This window comes from Amblyomma americanum, chromosome 9 (assembly GCF_052857255.1).
Source record: "Amblyomma americanum isolate KBUSLIRL-KWMA chromosome 9, ASM5285725v1, whole genome shotgun sequence".
Classification (NCBI taxonomy): domain Eukaryota; kingdom Metazoa; phylum Arthropoda; class Arachnida; order Ixodida; family Ixodidae; genus Amblyomma; species Amblyomma americanum.
The window spans coordinates 134,044,246-134,056,410 of record NC_135505.1 but is presented as its reverse complement, the minus strand read 5'-3'; the positions used below and the strand labels follow the sequence as shown (position 1 = coordinate 134,056,410).

The window sequence follows — 12,165 nt, the reverse complement described above, 5'->3', positions numbered from 1 at the left end:
CATAGTACACGAGCCTAAAAGGCCCACGCAGCGTCACTATGAAAAAAAAAGTATCTTAATTTTGTTGTTTAGCTAGGAATGGCCACCTAGTTCGGAATTAAGCGCGTTCAAAGTTTTCAAACACTGAAAGGTGGCGCCCTCTCTCGCCCGACGATCACACTGCGCCGCAGGAGCCGCGGAGGCCGTCACGGCCTCAGGTCGTCGGGCAGCTCGGTGAGCGTGTTGCGCAGGCTGTAGTCGTCCACCTCGGGTGGCCTCGGTATGAGTCGGGCGAGGCAGGCCGAGATGAGGATGACTTTGAGCGGCTCCAGAATGATCTCGTTGTGCAGCAGGCCGGTTAGGGAGCGGAAGAGCCACTCCTTGGAGCGCTTGTCGCCGTACGAGAAGCCGTACAAGCAGATCACCACCGAGCAGACAAGCGAGCCGGCAATCGCCACCACCCAGCCGACCAGCTGGAACCACCAGGGCAGCAGGCCTCGGCGCCCCTCGCGAACTAGCCGGGCGTACTCCTGAATAATGGATTAAAACCACATGATATATCATTATCTTTTTTTCTAGCTGCATATGAACTAAACAAAAATCAAATTTTTAATGACGCTTACTGCAAACTAACTTCGTAAGAAAGTCTGAAAAGCCTGCTGCCACACATGAAACTGCCCAGTTAGGTAAGCCGATTCAAATTTCGTGCACAATCTAGGCCTCCGCGCCTCCATCCACCCGCCCACATCTACCCTTCAGAACCCTACGCTCACCAAAAGCCCACAGCAAAATCAAGTTCAACAAGACCATGGGAAGGCGATCAATATAATAGCGAAGCGTAAAACCAATAAATCAACGCAGACTTGTCGCATCCCACCCTGTTATCGCCAGCGGATTTTGATCGCTTCCTTCATAGTTCGGAAATGGTCAGTCTGGCACCACATGCCGTAGTCATTGCTCATTACATGGTCCCTACAAAAGGCTCCAAGAACACCTTTCAGTTCTACTGCAAGTATTTTGTTCCGCAAACAGAGGGATGTTACAGACGAAACGAGTGCGCACATACCTGCAGCATCTGGGTGCGGTGCTCGCTGCGCGACTCGGAGTAGTTGTGCGAAAGGTTGTCCAGGTAGCTGAAGAGCGAGATGCGCGGCTTCCGGCGCTCGGGAGCCGCGCTCATGGGCCGCGGTCGGCAGTTGCTGAACACGAAGATGACGAACACGCCCAGCGGCACCGTCACCAGGCTGACCTGCGGGTCAGGGGCAGAGTTTAGCCAAACCTGGGCCCAGACAGTGAGCCATCAATTGAGAGTGCCCCATAGAAGTTTCAGGAACAAGCAGTCGTACTTCGTGGCAGTCTAAGCATGAAGCCAAGAAATCAAAGGTATGCACGGTACTCAAGTCCAACTTTGTTAGACATTACTTATATTTTTTAAGCAGTTCTGTAATAGTTCGAGGGGTAACAAAATCTTGATTTCAATGTTTTTTTCACACTGTCTCAGAAAAGAAATGGAGTGGGTTATTACAAAAAAATAGCAGGAAACTACGAGCATCCCGAGGAGGGATCTGCGGATATATTGATTGTTATGTGCAATGTTACGAATCAGAAAAAAAAAATGGGTTGATAAGCAAGTTCCCGTTGAAAAAAATGCCCTTGATTATAATTTATGGGTTTAAGCTCGCACGACTCAAACATTCAAGCACTCTATGACAGCTAGGCTGCTCCTCGAAACAGTGGAAGAAATTTGGCTTTTTATTGCATCCTTGTTCCGAAAGCTTCTTAAGCACCTGTAATGCTGCACCTGGAAGCGACAATAAGGACCTAGAAGCCATATAATGTATCAAAGAGCACAAACAAAAACTATGGGGGGCCGTCCTTAAGTCACCTTAAGAATGTAATGCATTGATTTCACGGGTGTCGCAGCCTCTCCTGCAACTTGTGTGTATCTGCGTCAGTTTCTTTGCAATTTTCTGTCCAGAAACAGCCATATTCGAACTGCTAGCAGCTGTAGCAGATATCCGCTATGCTGCCACGGTGCCGACATTTGCATATCTCATCTTTTTTCTGATTCTTCACTTCGATCCTTTAGTAGGCTGCTGTCTAGAAACCAGGTTGCTCACAACCTGGTGGGCAAGGAGTTATGACGTCACAATGTCACTTGACATTTCTCGATTAATAATTTAACTGCCAACTACCACGGAAGACACGTTGCTCCCAATCCGATGGCCAACCTGCCACGCCAGGCAGGTTGTGCGGGCGTCACAAGGTCGCGTGACCTCTCTCGACCAATCAGGGCAGGTTACGACGAGGTCATAAGGTCACGTGACCTCCCTCGGCCTGAAATGCGTCTCTGACATCGGGAGTGTTTGACACCTCAATAATATCGCACTAAAATGCCAGCATAATAATGCAAACTAGCACGGAAGAAAACAAAAATAATTGAAAGAGGGGTACAAATGACCACGGCCATCACTTTCCAGGAGTGATTATCACACTTCAGAACTATTGATCAACCACGCTAGTATTTCATCTCTCCGTTAGAATATAGTCGTTCTGCTTGCGCTACATTTGCCTCCTACAGTATACGCCGTGGAAAACCGAGAATAATTGGTTTTTGAGGAAAGGAAATGGCGCAGTAATTTTCACATCTCGGTGGACATCTGAACCGTGCCGTAAGGGAGGGGAGAAAGTTATAATAATCATAATTGGTTTTTGGGAAAAGGAAATGGCGCAGTATCTGTCTCATATATCGTTGGAGACCTGAACCGCGCCGTAAGGGAAGGGATAACGGAGGGAGTGAAAGAAGAAAGGAAGAAAGAGGTGCCGTAGTGGAGGGCTCTGGAAAAATTTCGACCAGCTGGGGATCTTTAACGTGCACTGACATTGCACAGTACACGGGCGCCTTAGCGTTTTGCCTCCATAAAAACGCAGCCGCCGCGGTCGGGTTCGAACCCGGGAACTCCGGATCAGTAGCCGAGCGCCCTAGCCACCGCGGCGAGTGAGGAAGTTGACAGTGAAAGCAGAAAGAGAAAGAGGTGCCGCAGTGGAGGGCTCCGGAATATGAAAAATCCTTTTTGCCAAACTGCACGACATCTTCTGTACGTATAAGAACGAGGACCCGGCATTCCCGATTTCCCGAGAAGAGTTGAAAAAGAAAAGAAGCCATTGAGTTAGTGAAGTCGTCACAATTAGCGTTATTATTAACAAGCGGAACAACGGAGGACACATGAATAATGGGTGCTTCAGGGTACCGAAATGGATTCCTATAGGAAAACCAACACGCAGCACTGGGCGGCAGAAAGCAAAGGAGGATCGTCATATTAGGAAATTTAAGGCGAAGAGAAGGCAAGCCTAGCAGGGAGTGGCAGAAAATTGGGCGGGCGGATGGGATTAGGAAGTCTGCGGGAAAGAGGTGCCCGCAGCCGGCACAGAACAGGGCTAATTGGAGAGATATGGGAGAATTCACTGCCATGCAGTGAACGTAGTTAGGTTGATGACGATGACGATGATGGAGGTCTCAGCTGGTGCAGTACAAGGCTAATTTGGAGACCAATACTAGGGGCCTTTTTCTCTGAGTGGGCGGAACCGGTCCGACTATTCCAATGCTTACGGCGGCCGCTTGCACGGCCAGACGGACGCCAGTGCTGCTCACCTGGAGGCCCAGCAGGAAGTCGTTCAAGTGCACGGGCACCTCGAAGAAGCTGAGGTGCTCCGAGTCCGAGCTGGTGTCCACGTCGTGGTACATGACGTTGAACATCATGGCCGACAGGATGATGAACAGCGCGCACGTGACCCGCTGGGCGCGCGTGAACTTGGAGCTGCGGTAGCGCGCGATCACGTTGAACCACGTGTGGCCCGTGAAGAAGTGGCGCTGCAGACGCCGCCTGAACAAAGATAGAAGAGGTTATGAAGGAGGCTAACTGCCATTGATGTGCCTTTAGAGCTAGTCTTCACAAGAGTGAAGCTTCCTCTTTTCGTGGCGAATGGTTCTGGCGGCGAAGTTAGTCCCCAGATGACTAACCATTGCACCTTTAGTCAGTGCTAGCATGGTAGCAAGGCCTCCAGGGAATTGCCGACTAATCTCCCGCGAACTGTTTACCATCCCCCAGCCCCCTTCCTTGCACACGGGAAGAAAACAATTTGGTGGCGCCATCCTCACCTGAACAGCGTCCAGAAGTCCGCCTGCTGCCGCCCGTCAGCTGGCCGGAAGCGGAAGCTGCTCGGCTCCTGCTCGCCTCCGGGGTGCAACCACTGCTCGACGAAGAACACCCACACCAGGTCCTCGAGCATGTCTTGCACCACCACCGTGTGCAGGAACCAGGGCGGTCGTCCGCCACGGGCCTCCAGTGTGAACACCACCTGAGCAGCCATGCTCCATCAGGACACTTCCAGTCAGTCCTGACGGGTTAAAGTAGTATGTAGCCTCTCTATTGGCTCACATGTTCCTTATGGCTCGGCCCACATACACAGCGTTCTCTTTAGCGAACAGAAAACCGCGGGAGTTCGAAGCACGAAGTGGTTTCGGCTCCCGTTCAAGGCGAACTCAGGGGAACATCATAGTGAACCAGAGAACGTATACATAGGCAAACTTCCCGAAACAATCCTCCGGAATTGTATGCAGATTGGCGCACGCTTAAGCGACAAGCGCGCCACGAGCCAAATGGCGCCGCGCGGCCGGCCTTCGAAGCTTCTGGAGAGACGGCGAAGAGGGGGCTACCGCGGCTGCGCGTAGCATTACGTGTGCGACGCCGATTCCCTCTCCACACCTCCCGGTGCCAATCAAGTGTGGAATTGACTCCAGGCTGAAGGTTGTGCATGTGTGCATCCCATTTTGGCGACGCGTGTAAACAATCCGAGTGCTTATCGCCGCAACATTCCGTGCCGTATATAGATCCAGCGTTGCGTGTGTTCCTACGAATGCAATGGCACGATTCCCTGGTCAACGGCACATGCCGCTCAACGTGTCGAACCAGCGGAGGAACGCGCGCCACTCTGGAATCCAACGTTATGGTTAAGGGAGCCGTCCTATAGAATACGCTGTGCCTTTCTTGAAGCGCATTTCATGCTTGCATCTGCTCTCGACGGATACATAGGCTACTATATTTGGTTACGACATACTACAGCGTAAGACATACAACAGAGAGCCTTCCTTCCAGCTAAAGAAGTAAAACAAATCTGCACTCGTCTCCGCCTGCACCTCGGTGATCTCCCCCAGGGCTCGCTCGGTGGTGGCCAGGAAGTAGTCCTCGGACTTGCGCTGCAGAGTGCCCGGGTTCACGCTCTCGTCCTTGAGCAGGAAGGTGCGCGACGACCCCTCCGAGCCCACCAGCTGCAGCCACACCTGCACTCCCCACACACCGCGGGTCAGCGGTAAACGTAAAATTACCCGCGAAAGCTAAATAAAATTACGGGATTTAAGAGTGAAAACTGCCCGGAAGGACAAATCGAAGGAGAGGCCAAGAAAGAACAAGCGCAGTTGCGCTGTCTTCACCTCATCCGTAATTTGTCGTTCAGCCTAATGTCTTCTATTTACGTGTTTCGCCAAAGCAATTGCTTAAAGTACACTTGTTAAGAACAAGCGAGTACTGCATTTTTCAGTTCATAATAATATCGCTGCGTAAGTCGCGTTCCGCTTTCAATTGCCCTTTACGCTGAAAAGTCGCGTAAATAATTTAGCGCTAGCTTAAATAAAACGACTTTTTGACTCCTCAATAGCGACGAAAATGAAAATGCGCACCTTTCCGCTCTCAATGCGCAAATGAGTGACAGTGGTAGCTGCACCATCTGAGCACAATGGCATCGCTCGTCCTGCGCTGTAATTTGCTTCCGCGCCAGCCATTCTGGTGCTCGCTGCTACTGGTAGTTCTAGCTCAGGGCATAATAAATTCCGTGATAATATATTCTGCTAACAGATTATATTACTGTGGCGTCGTCCCATTTTTTTTTACGACGGCGTCCAGGTGTTAATGCAGAAAAACTATCTAATTGACGGCTTTTATATCTTGAAGACCATATAATAATTCTATATTGCGCAGTTGCCTGATTGCTTCCATTACGACGTTCCTCTCTGCTTAAAGCAGGGGACGTTCCATGGCCAGTATAGCTACCAGAGCGTCCTTCCACAAGACTCGGGGAGTGTTCAGGAAGCTGTTATGTGGCCAATCAACATTCGAGGAGCACCGTGCGTACTACAGGCAAGAACTGAAACGAAAGCGAATTGAAGAAGTCTAGAACACAATCCATTTCGCAGTTTCTGCGTTCTTCGCCCGGCCTATACCAAGTGCCTTGATTCGTGTTATAATGGGATCAATCATTAATATAGCGCACGATATACAGGGTGTTCACCTAAGACTTTACAGTTTTTTAAAACAGCCTTTTTGAGTTAGAAGAGCGCTTTTTAAGGCATACCATTGCCAGCGGGGTAGTACTTCAGACGCAACTAAGGCGTGCTGACCAGCAGGCTGTTTAGCTAATAGAATGCTGAAGTTTTTAACTATTACTCTTAGGCTCCTTAATTATTCAGAGGCGTGTAGCCTACCAAAGTAATGTCCATACCTGTGTTTATAATTTCGATAACACTGTTACCCTCGGCGCTGTGGCCCAACAAATCTAGCTATTTAGACAAGTTACGTGCACTCGAGAGGTTGATTTGCCTGCAAACTTCTCCAGAGCACATGTATATTGGCGCGATGTAGCCAAAATTTGTTGGGCCACAGCGCCGAGGTTAACCGCGTTTTAGAAATTCTAAAAACTGATTCGGATATTGCTTATGGTGGGCTACACGCCTCTGAATAATTAAGGAGCCCAACAGTAATAGTTAATAGCTCTACTATTCAATATTAGTTAACTAGCCGGTTGGTCAGCACGTCTTAGCTGTGTCTGATGTACTGCACCACTCGCAATTCTATTCCGTAAAAGCGCTCTTCTAACTCAAAAAGCCCAGGTTTTAAAATTGTGTAAAGTATTAGGCGGAAGGCACTGTATATTGCGGATAAGGTAAGGGAGATAAGGCAATTCCCGCGCACCTTGCTGGTGGTTCCGGCGTTTCGGCGGAAGCCCGTGATGATGGTGACGATGTACGGCTGCTGGTCGGTGGGCAAGTTCTGCTGCAGGTCCGTCACCGTGTTGTACACCTCGTCCCGCTGGTCGGCCCGGTACGCCCACAGCAGCACGGCGCCGTACAGAAGCCACAGGGCCAGCACACAGCTGCTCACAAGCAGGTGGCGCTCGCGCACGCCACGCGAAACCTGCGCATGAGCACACGAATACTCCGCGACGGTGGCATTTAGGCATCTCCGTCCGCCTTTTTGTCCCTTCAACCAGCATTAATACAGTCATCTTTAAAGTGACAAAACCACGAGTCGACATCCAGGCTTGATCTGCGGCCAGCTTTGTGGCTCATGGCTCCACCTATTAGCTGAGCACACAGCTATGGCTTGCGCTCAGCAACTTATCTTTCCCTGACATAACCAAGCTCTGAGCAACTGTGATCAGTTCCCCTGAATGTAATGAGCGCAGTGCATCATCTTGTGTATCATTGCCTTCCCATCAACAGATCATGTGCTTCATAAACCTGCATACCAGAGGTGGTGACAGCGATGATGACAGTGTGCGGCTCATCGCATAATTGGAGTCATTGTCGCCGCCCAACATTGTTAGGTGGAGCGTAGGCACTACTTAAGGGAGTCAGCCCAATGTCAGCGGCTCCCGTGAAATCTGTTTTACACATCAAACGACAGCCCACACGGCGACCCCTCTCCCTCAACCGTGCAAGCGCTACCACTGGCGTGACCAGCCGCATGTAATGTACGATTACAGGTATGTAAAATACCAGCCACCTTCACAGTGTTGCTATGAAGGAAGCACAGTTCAGTGCAGGTGGAGCGCAAAAGCGACCGTGTACTGAGGGAGTCGGTGCATGACCTTAAGAAAACCAGGTAGCCGAAATTAACCCGGAGCGCTCCACTACAGTCACCTGCGTCTTTACCCGTAGCATATCTAGGGCAAGTAAAAGGCAATTTACAGATACAAAGGAATTTATATGACGAGTGAAATGGTCTGGTTTAGTTTGGGGCCGATAATCCTGAACACTAATAGCGCACTCAGAGACACGGGATTAAGAGAATGGGTGCCCGGCCTGTTCAGGCTATGTTGACAGGTTCTTACCTGAAGGTCCATCTAAATTGTATTAGACGAAAATAAACTTGATTTGAAATGATTTCGGAAACAATGAGACAAATAAAAGTATATGGGCGGGGGTGGGGCAATTGATGCGGAGAGCAGATAGCGGATGGTCGTTTGAGGTAACAGTTGATTGATTCCAAATGAGTGTAAACGTAGTAGGAAGCGACAGACGCAGGTTGGCGGTTGAGGTTAGGAAGTTTGCGGGGATAAGGTGGCCGCAGCTTGCTCAGGACAGGGTTGAATTAAATATCAATGAGAGAGACATTTGTCCTACAGCTTACACTGATAGGCTGATGGGAATGATTATCGCCTCGGGGATTTCAATCTACCACGGGTGCAATGGGACAGCCGGGAATCACCTTCCGCCAGGAGATCTCGTTGGGCGCCACCCAGTGCGCCCCGGAGAACCAGGAGAGATGCGAGCAGCGGCAGTGCAGCGTCTCGTCCGAGTCGACGGCGGCCGAGCAGCCGCGGCCGGACCACGAGGGACGGCGCCAACTGCGGCAGGCCACCAGCGCCGTCCGCAGCCGGTAGCGCACCCGGCGGGGGTCGGCGGGCCGCAGGGCGCCCACGCCCCACTCCAGCTTGAGGCGCACGGCTACGAACAGAGGCATTCCGCCCAGCGCCAGGCGGGGGGCAAGGGTCCGGTTGGCGTGCCACTCGGGACCCGGGCTGCGGAGGAGTTCGGCCTCCGTGGGCTCGCGGCCGGCGCTGAACGTCACCTGCGTCGTGCATCCAGAAGGGGTGGGTCCTCCGGAAGGGGGGCGGTTGAGGGTTGCCCCTATTATTTCAAGGAAATACCCCAAGGCGGGGCAGATTTGAAACAAAGAAGTAATTACCCATTAGCATTAACCAAAGCGCAGTCATAAGTTTGCAGAGAAAAGCTGGACAGGTTTCAGAGAAATTAAATAGTTGAAAATTCGCCCTGGTCCGGAGATCTAGCCCGGAACTGCCGCCTGTTCGGCTTAGTTGAGGATCCACCTTGACAAAACAAATTGAAGCCCTGAAACACGCGAAACACTTTTACGCCCATGGTCATGTTACGACCCGGTCCGCGTGCCATGGGTTCAACTGGTTCAACAGGTCTTCCTACGTATAGCTGGTGCTGTAGCAGCCTCTAATGCAGGCTCGTGCCTCTCGTAAACGAAGAGGTCAACGAATCTGAAGAATTCAAATGGTGTCTTTATGAACTAGTGGAGCTATACAGGAAATGCAGGAAGAGAAGGTCATCCCTGAGCAGCTCTTAGTGGAGTAGTTAATCGTCGAGCGACTCCTCGTCGAGCAGCTGTTCGTCGATCCGGGTCTCGTTGTCCCTCTTGCCTGGACATTTTTCGTATAATTCCTCACAAGTTCTCTACAATTTTACCATCTCGTCAGAAAGCATGCATGCTTGATCAGGGTACAAGTGCGCAATATCCCCTCCCCGTACGTACACACCGTGTCCCGCAGACCCACCTGCAGCAGGTCGATGGGCTGCTCGGGCTCGATGTGGACGAGCAGGTCGAAGCCGGCGGCTGCGGACGGCACGTCCACCCTGTGCAGGGTGACCATGCCGCGGGACGCGTGGGCCCGACTCGGCTCCCGCCTCTCGGGCCTCAGCTTCCGGAGGAAGAGCTCGACCGAGGCCTCGGAGCGACCGTCGGCCCGCTTCACCATCACGAACTGCGTGTTCAGCAGCGCGTCGTCGGCGCACGGGAACGGGCTCACGTCCATCACCAGGCACCTGCGTGCGAAGGGCGGCGTTCATAGAGAGAAGTTTCTTCTGCTGGGGGCGTAGGCTGCGTTTGTCGGGCTCTCCCAAGATCTCGATCTCGCTGTTGTCGTCCGCATCACTTGTGGGCACCACTTAGCAAGGCCATATTATCCGTTGTCATAAATTACGAGAGCTATGTGACCAATGGGCCATGTGATTCATTGAGTACATCTGTCATAATTAGCGCAGGAACAAGCACAGACTGTGTATAAAGGGGCAATTACAGCGGACAGTGCTTATCTGGCCGTGTAGAAAGCACAGGATATTCATGTTATTCAGGTTAGCTTGGATGAGGAGGAAGGTGAGAAAAAAGTAATGCAGGAAAAATAGCCAGTACATGAAAAAGATAACGTCTTCAAAATACATCAACTTCTATGGGAACTGACAGAAAGAAGAAGACAGAGAAGAGCGGAGGATCAAAGGTGCAGTGATGCACCACCAGTTGCAAACGCCATCGGTGGGCAGGCGTTTATTAAGCTGTTGCACCCAGGGCTTCACGAGTGCATCCAGAACATCTTTTTTAGTTTTACTACTGTGTCGGGCTACATAACTACAACAAAACTCTTGCACGTGATTGCGGCACCCTCACGCTAAATGCGGCAGTGTATGGGGTGGAAAGGGTGCTGAACGTTGAAACGCCAGCTGCCTTTCTGGTTGTATTTCGCGTTCACAGCGAGATGCCCTTGCGGTCCGAGGTCCACAAATCCCACCTGGCCGGTGCGGCTGGCTCCAGATTGACGAGGCTGGCGCTGGGAAGCCCCAAAGTGGTGACGCGCTGACGAGGCTGAGCCCCACGCACGCACACCACGTAGCCTGGCAGCTGCAGCGACAGCGAGTCCTCTACCGACGGCGCCAGGGAGCGCTGCACATCATCCAGGGTAGACAGCAGCGCCCTGCATCAAGTAACGCCCCCTTCACTCCGGTGCCTGCACCCTTATACACAAATTAGCCAATACTCGGTTAAAAGGGAGTAAGTTGTGCTCTAGAGCACTCCTTTTAGGGGCATGGAATACTGCCCAAGTCCCAGGGTAGATTTCGGTCACTAAATATACGGAATAATTACTCTTGACAACCCAGGTACATCCCCAGCGCATAGCATAGTAACTTGATGCAATTAGCAACGACAGGACGCTTTTAAACGCGGAAACCAAGATCTTGATGTCAACAAATAGAGGGGGTTGAAATGTCGATTAAAATCTTCGTACCTCCTAGAACTTGGCATCTTTTGAAGAAGGAATTTGTCTTGCATTGTCAACCGTATGTATTCCGCGTTTTTAGTCATGGAAATGTACCCCACGGCTTGGGCAGCATACCCTGCCCCTAAAAGGGAGAGCGCTAGACGACAATGTACTCCCTTTTTACTCCCGTGTAGGCCTAGTCGTGTTTAGAGCGTGTAACCTTTGTAACCTCACTCCCTTCGCAAATGGGTCCCTTTGGACGCTCACTGTTTTTTTATCACAGCGGTGGGGCATCGCTTAATTTATGTATGGGCAGTGGCAGGTTGCTATATTTAGCATAGATGGTGCATGCTTCGCTACGAAGCCCTAGCTCACGAACAAAAAATGGGCAAAGTAAGGATTTGTTCTCAAATTTCACATGGTGTGTCACTATAGGTGTAAGGTGTCCAATATTTTCCCATTTGAACTGCATTTCTATCGATCGGCAGTTGAGCAAGGAAGCAAAGCCCTCGCACCCTTTATTTTTGCCCAGGGCGATTGCGAAATCTTCACCGTCCTCTCCGCCACGATGCATGGTACCGCTCATTAACCACAGCATACGCGCTGAATAAGTGGCCTTGGCAAGTTGGGAAGCGAGGACTTGCCCACCTGGGCACAGTTCTCGACGGACCGTGGTGACAGGACGACAGGCCACTGCCTTGGATGGCGCTACGGTGGAGCGTGGCCACGGCTCGCAGCAGAGCCACGGACGCGGACAGCCTGGGCTCCGGCGGCGCCGACAGCAGACCCCGCGAGCGCAGCGCGTCCGCCCAGCGGGAGGCCAGTCGAGAGACGCCCAGCTGCGCACCAGGGGAGAGGCCTGGACACAAAGAAACAGTGCCCTACCAGTTGCAGTTAGGACCCACCAGGCGAGGTGAAAAAAGTACCGTCCTCGACAAAAAATACGGACCCGTGAGGAGAACGTAGACAAGTATAGCGTATTTACCAACAGCGACCAACGAGCTGTCATCAGGCCTCATCATGCTATGAGGAGTCTTATTACCATTTAAAGGAGGATAGCGAATGCGAAGA

At 51.5% G+C, this 12,165-nt stretch overlaps 2 protein-coding genes across 2 annotated transcripts in view; one reads left to right on the top strand and one right to left on the bottom strand.

Annotated features, from left to right (window-relative positions):
• Positions 1–12,165, top strand: part of LOC144104442 (sperm-specific sodium:proton exchanger-like) — a 68,010-nt gene that overhangs the window by 5,412 nt on the left and 50,433 nt on the right. The window contains exons 2-3 of the mRNA XM_077637441.1: positions 10,590–10,838; positions 11,627–12,007. Coding sequence (XP_077493567.1) covers positions 11,797–12,007 — 211 coding nt within the window. The 5' untranslated portion in view covers positions 10,590–10,838; positions 11,627–11,796. The remainder of the gene's footprint in view (positions 1–10,589; positions 10,839–11,626; positions 12,008–12,165) is intronic.
• LOC144103695 (polycystin-1-like protein 2) lies at positions 60–11,668 on the bottom strand. The gene is made up of 10 exons (XM_077636352.1): positions 11,610–11,668; positions 10,627–10,809; positions 9,619–9,886; positions 8,523–8,885; positions 7,005–7,226; positions 5,177–5,320; positions 4,139–4,338; positions 3,632–3,863; positions 1,046–1,228; positions 60–509 (listed from the first exon to the last, which is right to left on the bottom strand). Exons 1-10 carry the CDS (start codon positions 11,666–11,668, stop codon positions 186–188), a joined length of 2,178 nt encoding a protein of 725 aa, XP_077492478.1. The 3' UTR covers positions 60–185.

What these genes read in the sequence shown, in the direction of transcription:
- LOC144103695 (XM_077636352.1), bottom strand. Translation starts at nt 11,668, where the DNA reads ATGCATCGTGGCGGAGAGGACGGTGAAGATTTCGCAATCGCCCTGGGC. An exon ending in GCCCTGGGCAAAAATAAAGG is followed by an intron (nt 10,810 to 11,609) that starts GTGCGAGGGCTT and finishes TACTTGATGCAG; the next exon opens with GGCGCTGCTGTCTACCCTGG. An exon ending in ACGCCGGAACCACCAGCAAG is followed by an intron (nt 5,321 to 7,004) that starts GTGCGCGGGAAT and finishes TGGGGAGTGCAG; the next exon opens with GTGTGGCTGCAGCTGGTGGG.